Source organism: Chelmon rostratus, chromosome 14 (assembly GCF_017976325.1).
Source record: "Chelmon rostratus isolate fCheRos1 chromosome 14, fCheRos1.pri, whole genome shotgun sequence".
In the NCBI taxonomy this organism is placed as follows: Eukaryota; Metazoa; Chordata; class Actinopteri; order Chaetodontiformes; family Chaetodontidae; genus Chelmon; species Chelmon rostratus.
This window is the reverse complement of record NC_055671.1, coordinates 18,170,066-18,177,160: the sequence shown is the minus strand read 5'-3', so window position 1 is coordinate 18,177,160 and position 7,095 is coordinate 18,170,066. Positions and strand designations below refer to the sequence as shown.

The following is a 7,095-nucleotide window of genomic DNA, read 5'->3' as shown; positions in this document are numbered from 1 at the left end:
GACAACAACTGTGTACAAAAATTGTTCATATGTTCGAATTTTAATTACACGTATCGTGTGACAGAAATTAGAGACCAATCAGACAGGTATTTCACTTTCATACAAACATTTTAAGGTCTAAAAATTTGGCAGTTCTTTGCAACATTTCTAGCAAACATCATCAGTAAAAAAATAGTTTTTAAAAATTGATAATAAAAAAAACAATTCTTCGCAGTGGACTCGTGGATCCCTCTGTGCATGTTTCGGATTTTTTCTCAGATTTCATTTTATTACTTTCAAGCAGTTGAAATGTTCTTTCATTCTGTCTGTCTGTCTGTCTTAAAAGTGAAACTCGACGAGACTATGGTGTAAGAGTCTGCACATCACACTTGGCCTCACATTGTTTGGGTGGGCCGCCACTTCCTCTGTTTTCGACATATTTCCTCTTTTTCTCTCCACTGCACAACCTGTAATCAAAAGACACAGGTAAAAACAGCAATTGAGCAACACAGCTAGCACGGTACATCAATGGCGGTTGATATATATATATTATTTGTACTGTAATTTTAGCCTTCGACTAGTTATGACTCTTTGAAACTTTTGTGCTTTGCCTCACACGTATGCACTGCTGGGTCTTGTATTTTACTTAATTTTATGCCTTCTATGTACTGTATATTAACTTTATTTTTTACTGCTATTCAGTGGTCTTATTTTCTATCTTATGTCATGTATTCTTTTTATTTTTACCTTATTTCTACTATAATTATCAAGTGGATTTCATTCTGCATCTTATTTTCCATCCATTTTCTATCCCTGTTTTTACATTCATTCAATGTCTCCTTTGTGTAGCACTTCGAGCTGCATTTCTTGTATGAAGGACTATTATTGTTATTATTGTCATTACTGTTGCTTGTCTTCTTTTCTTTTATTGTGCTCACTTTGACAGGTGAAAACTAGGCATTTTGAATGTTTGGATTTAGTTTTTGCAGATAGACATTGCATAATACAGAGCCAGCTAAATAGAATAAGATGTGCAGCATCATAACATACAAGTCAACCAATCTTGACCATTTACAAGGAGAATGCAGGTATTTCCAGTTCTGAGAAGATGTTTTTTTTTTCCTGTACAGCTGTTTCAAGGATTGTATTGGTGCATTAAAACCACGTCTGGGCTATTAGTACAGTATATGACTGAGTCAGTGAGTTTATCTTCTTTACTGAATTGCCTTCCGAAACAATGCTGACCTAAAGAATATGTGACCCACAGCTAACTGAATGAAATGCACCTACCCCTGACATTCTTGCATCTGCTCCACTGTTTCTGGAAGGTCTCTGTTGAGGGTCTCTGGGAGGAAGAAGTTCACCACAGAGGAGGCAATTGTGAGACTTCCCATGAGAATATAAGGCAGAACCTTATTATAAGTACCTGTGAATTACAAAGGAGCACAATTCTACATTACAAAATGGCAAACTTTTACTGGAATATAGATGAACCTTCACAAAACAGTCGTATGCAGACTTTTCTTGTTCTTTTACAGTCTCTCAATGCATAAGACAGTGGACTTAACATCTACATACCTAAATAGATGACATAAGGAGCTGTGATGCTGCCAATGCGTGCAGCAGAGGAGCACATTCCCATGCCGACGTTGCGGAGTACGGTGGGGTAAATCTCAGCCGTGTAGATGTAGACGATGCTGAAGGCCATGGTGAAGCCAAACTTCCCTGTCATTTCAAGTCCTAGAGCAATATACTGGAGCGCTGAGGACGAGGAGAAAAGAGAAGATACTTGGAGTTTATAAAAACATTCAGCTGCTCTGCACTGGCTTCCTGCATCATTTGGAATTGACTTTTAGGTCCTCCTCCTTGTATTTAAATTCTTTAATGGACTAGGACCAAGCCACATTGACACATTTTTCACTATTTGCCTTCAAGAGCACAGCGATCATCTGCTGCGGTTTAGTGGAGGTTCCCAGTGACAAAGACAATCAGCGATGCAGCCTTTGCCAGTGACGCCCCAAAGCAGTGGAGCCCACTAGCTATAGATACGAGGGAAGCAGCTCAATAAATATTTTTAAAAGAAAACCTTAACTAGCTATGATGACACATGTCACGTGTTAATGCCTTACAGCACTGCAGCACACTGTATACTTTGAAACTTAACAGCACAGTTATTTCTTTACATATTGCTTCACTGTGTTGCATCACTGTTGTATTCACATATTCCTCACGTTCACACATGCTTTGACTGACCTGAATGTCTCATATCAGGTCTAGATCTGAACTGCACATTTTACATTTGTGATTTAACTGCCTTCAATGAAATTTTGCAAAGCTGTACAGCTTGCACATTTGCACAACCCTCTTATTTCAAGCTTACAATGTGACACTTTGTGACCAGCTATACATTGAACCATAGGTCGAGTTTAATCCCCTTTGACAAATGGAAAATGTATTTTCTAGCGTTGGTTGTACAAATGCTGAAATCTTGTTGAGTCCCTTTACAAAAAACCTGTTGGTTTTGATAAATGAATACAAACTGCTGCAGACGGAGTGTGGCTCAGTGAGTTGTGCCACTCAAAAAAACGAATCATGTCCTTTTAGCTGTGATGTTGTGTATCATCATGCAAATCACCATGTGTTACAAAGGTTGTCACACTGTACTTTCACATGACAGAAAAGAAGACTTACAATCAGGGATGATCTGGATGAGAAGAAGAACTCCTCCTCCAATGACGAGGAACGATGACAGTAGCGCTCTTCTGGGACATTTCCTCAGCAGCCAAGTGGAAACAACATAGGCTGGGACCTCAGTCATTGCTGACAGGAAACAGTTCATGAAGGGGTTACCACTCAGGTTGGAGGTGTTCAGGGACAATCCAAAATACCCAACGTTTATTGCCATCCTGAAATAAAAGAAAAAGAAAAGTACAATTAATGGCACATGTATGTATCATCAAATAAATATCATGGGATGCATTTTTACATTATACTTTTTCTTCGTTTGTACAAGTGGTTCATTCACATAGATATTAACAGATGTCTGTCTTGTCGCTGAATAACAAAGGTTTACAGATTGTGAATGATCAAGGCAAAAACTTACCACAAAAGGAGACACATGAGAGTGATGCATCTGATGTTCTTGGATTTCAGAATATCAAGCATGGTATATTTCCTGCTCGGAAGCGTTGCCTGTTGATTAAAAATACAGTGAAAACAAGAGAATTCATGTGTTTATGTTGTCCAGGCTTGCACACAGAAGAACAGTTTCAATTATCTTTTTTAAAGATCTGACTATGAAATGATATAAGTATGCATAATTCCAAATACAAATGAAGGAATGAAGTCTTTGGCTGTAGTAGTAATATAAAATACTTGTATATGTCAAAGGTTGATTAGATTTCCATTCCTAGAGTCACATGTGAAGACACAGTTGAGTGTTTCCATGTCTGAAAAACATATGATACACATATGATACAATGATATAATTTTAAAAAGAAAAAAAACTCACCTCAGACCCTTTAAAAATGACTGATGGCGCTTCAACTTTATTTTTCCTTGCAGCATCTCTCACTATGGCCTCGGCCTCCTCCACTCGTCCCTGAGTGATCAGCCACCGAGGAGACTCTGGGATGAACCTGCACAATCAGTATCATATCTGCTCAATCATGGATGCTGACGTTGGCTCTGTTACATTCATGCACATAATATCAGTTTAAAGATCAGAAAGGATTATTGGGAACGCACCACCACAATGGGATGTAGACCACAGCAGTCATGGACAGAACAGCGAGAAGAGTCCTCCATTCTCTGATGCCATAAGCGATCCAGGGTAGTGTCATGTACCCAATGCAATAGAAAAGAAAGGATCCAAGAGTTGTGAAGATCACTCGCATGGTCTTGCTTAACACCTCCGTTCCTGATAAGATGAAATAAAATGTGCAAAAGATAAAGTAAAACCATTCTGAAATAAGTCAAACCATCAACTCAAGCAGGCGACAAGAATTTCTGGCAAAAGCAGGATGAGAAGTGGTTTACAGTCATACCTAAGACAAATGCAGAAATATAGATGGAAATCTGGGAGGCTCCAACAAAGAGGAACATGATGCAGAACATCCTCCATGACTGAGAGAAGGACTGAAGCAGGACTGAGAAACACTGGGCCGCAAGAGACATGAAGACAACCTTCTTCCTCCCAAACCTGAAGGGAAAAGAACAGCATGTCATTTGTAGTCAGAAGCACATTCAGAAAATGTGTGCGATTGCTTATACTGAAAGCCCTAATCTGAGGAAATGCAGCTAAGCGGTGAGCGGTGATGAACAGCAACACATTTTTTTTTATAGCCGAACGGAGGAATGTTCTTGACTGGCTGCTGAACTTCAGTCCAGCATTTGTTCACCTCCTGCAGCCCAGACTGAAGACAAAAAGCCCACTAAATGAGCAGCAAGTGAAGATCTCTGTGGCACAGAGCAGGCAGAGCATTGTAAGGAAAGATACTAAGTGTCTGCTGATGTCTGCTCCAGTCCATGACTTTTGTCAGCCAAATGTTATCCTATAATTCAAGTTGAGAGGCTGCACTTTATTCTTATTGTTGAGCCAAAGCAATAACTTTTTAGACCTCCTTGCAAGGAATGCGAAGCTAAAACTTGGTTGCATTAAGTTGAAACTTTTTTGCAACTGATTTAATACAACAGCCAACCAAAATGCTGATATCATGCCACATGACTTTTGATCAGGTACAACTGTGACATACTCCAATCCAAGACAAGGATTTCAAGGTTTGGTTTCTATAATAATCCAGGTAAATTAAATAGTTTTGGGCAAAATTGACTTGACCCTTGCAAATAATGATCTGTTAATTACATGAAGACTCGCTAATGTTTGCTAAACATTGGACTGTTTGTGTACTGAATTTATGTAAATCTAGTCAGACCTGTGAGAAGGGTCTCCCAGACCCTTTCCTGCTACCTGCATATAATAGCAGAACCTCACTCAGACTGTCTGACTTCTGTCTCCACTGTGAATAAAGCAGCCAAAGAACTGGACCTGAAGTTGTACTTTTCTTCTACATATGTATTAGTTCCAGTCCTCAGCACAACAATTTACAGTACATACGTGTTTTCGTATAAAGCATGACAAGACACTGTGCAGACATATTAACGTACTCTCCAGAAGTGCTGGCAACATGCAGTTCACGTATACTTTTCAACAGCTTTGTTTTAGTCTTTAGTCTTTTTAAAATCTTCATTGTGACACAATGATCAAAAAGCTCTAAGACCTCAAAGCCCCCCACCCCCCTCTCTTTCATGCATTGAGGGCACAGTTTTCACAGCTGCGAAACAGCTGAGTAGCTCCACACTGCTGTGTCCAGAGCCCCCTGCTTTTCCACAATCAAACGTACACAATGCGGATATCTGCCAAAGCCGTGACCTCACCACAACATACATCAAGCACACTAAACTCTGCAATATTATTCTCACATCTGCCAGGATCAACAACTCTGTGGCAGAAAACCACTTCACATGATGCTTCTGCCAGCCGATTGTCTTCTAGATCAGGCTAATCTGCATTTGGTTTCCACAGCCAGGAGGCACAACCAGTTCTCCAAGACGATGCTGAAATAATATTACAACGACTAACTGAGTGAGGGAGCATTTAAATTCTGAATCTAATTAATAACCAAAACAAAGAGCAGTTACTGCACCACCAAGGAGACGATGGTATGATCTTATAGTGATAATTTCAGACTCTTAGATATGTTAAAGATCTCCTCCAGACATGTTTAAGATCTACTTTAATTTGCCTGATATATATATATTTTTTTTACAAAAAAAGTTAAATCATCTCGTTGAAATCCTTTAAGTCACACCCGCTCCTTCATCCTCACCAAAAAACAAACCAACCTATAAATATATACACACATTTCATTTCACAAGACCGTTTAATATTTGTCAAACCATCACTGTGAGACTGGTGATGACTTCAAAGTCCGTCTATCGCAATAAAAGCAAACCATCTCCTCAGCTTCAACAGTAGATGGTGCTGTTGTCACTATAAAAGCAGCTGATCAGGCCCAAGCCTCCAGTAACATTCACTACAGTGTCAAATCCTCACTTACTTCATTGATAATTTACTGTTTTTATAGGCAAACTTTCAACAACATTTCCTGAATCTAAATTAAAGCATCTAGATAAAAGCATGTAGTAAATCACAAAAACCATAAAGTACATTTATGGTCCACACTGGACTATGATATGGTTGCATTTTGGGGGATTTTACTAATAAATGAGGATGAAATACCTGTCAGAGAGCTGGCCTGAGATCAGGGACCCAACAAGGTATCCCACGAAGAGAGTCGAGGAGGCGAAGGGAACTTTCCACTGGTTGTCACAAACAAGGTCCCACTGTGAAAAAATGGGAATTAGACACATATTTCAAACAAAAAGAAAGAGCCAAACTGAAGAAAACACACAAACACACAAACACACTGACCTCAGTGACTATGTTGGATTGGTAGATCTCTTTGCTGTAGTTCCATCCATCCAAGCATCCCTCCTGCTCCAGGCTCGTGAGGTTGACATCCCTCCCAGGAATCTGTCCCTCAGCGGAGAGATTCCTCACCACGTCCAGCCGGTACCTGCTGCACTGGCTCTGCACCTCCTCGCCATCCACTACCGTGAAGGGGATGATGGCGTTTCTCCACTCCTCGGTTAAGTTAACGTCCGGAACGAGACAGTGGTGTTTCGGAGCTGCCCCAACGAAGACAATGTAAAGTCCGTTGAATCCAGTGGAGACAAAAACTGTGTTCAGGAGGAAGAATGTGGTCCAGAAATAAGGACCAGTCTGCCCGAGGAACGCAGTGTCTTCATCATAGTCTCCCATTCTTCAGAAAAACACCTCCCTGCTCTTGAGGGAGAGAAAAAAAATCCTCTGAAATTCTTCAGAGTATGAGACGTGGTATCGTTCTTTAAGTCCTCAGCTTAGTACCAGAGTGGCAGGGCTGAGCTCCCCGTGGGGCAGACTGAGCTGGTCCCTCAGTGGGACGGAGTCACTCTTGAAAAACTTCAGTTTCCAGTCCACTATCGAACCCTGTTTTCATCCAGGAGTGACTTACA

At 40.3% G+C, this 7,095-nt stretch overlaps 1 protein-coding gene across 1 annotated transcript; it reads right to left on the bottom strand.

Annotated features, from left to right (window-relative positions):
• Window positions 1–226: 226 nt before the first annotated feature.
• On the bottom strand, window positions 227–6,862 carry slc22a5 (solute carrier family 22 member 5). Its single transcript, XM_041952345.1, has 10 exons — window positions 6,473–6,862; window positions 6,281–6,384; window positions 4,026–4,180; window positions 3,727–3,898; window positions 3,491–3,617; window positions 3,083–3,171; window positions 2,671–2,885; window positions 1,558–1,740; window positions 1,270–1,405; window positions 227–446 (listed from the first exon to the last, which is right to left on the bottom strand). Exons 1-10 carry the CDS (start codon window positions 6,860–6,862, stop codon window positions 341–343), a joined length of 1,677 nt encoding a protein of 558 aa, XP_041808279.1. The 3' UTR covers window positions 227–340.
• Window positions 6,863–7,095: the final 233 nt, after the last annotated feature.

What these genes read in the sequence shown, in the direction of transcription:
- slc22a5 (XM_041952345.1), bottom strand. Translation starts at nt 6,862, where the DNA reads ATGGGAGACTATGATGAAGACACTGCGTTCCTCGGGCAGACTGGTCCT. An exon ending in TATTTCTGCATTTGTCTTAG is followed by an intron (nt 3,899 to 4,025) that starts GTATGACTGTAA and finishes TCATCTTATCAG; the next exon opens with GAACGGAGGTGTTAAGCAAG. An exon ending in TCATTTTTAAAGGGTCTGAG is followed by an intron (nt 3,172 to 3,490) that starts GTGAGTTTTTTT and finishes TTTAATCAACAG; the next exon opens with GCAACGCTTCCGAGCAGGAA.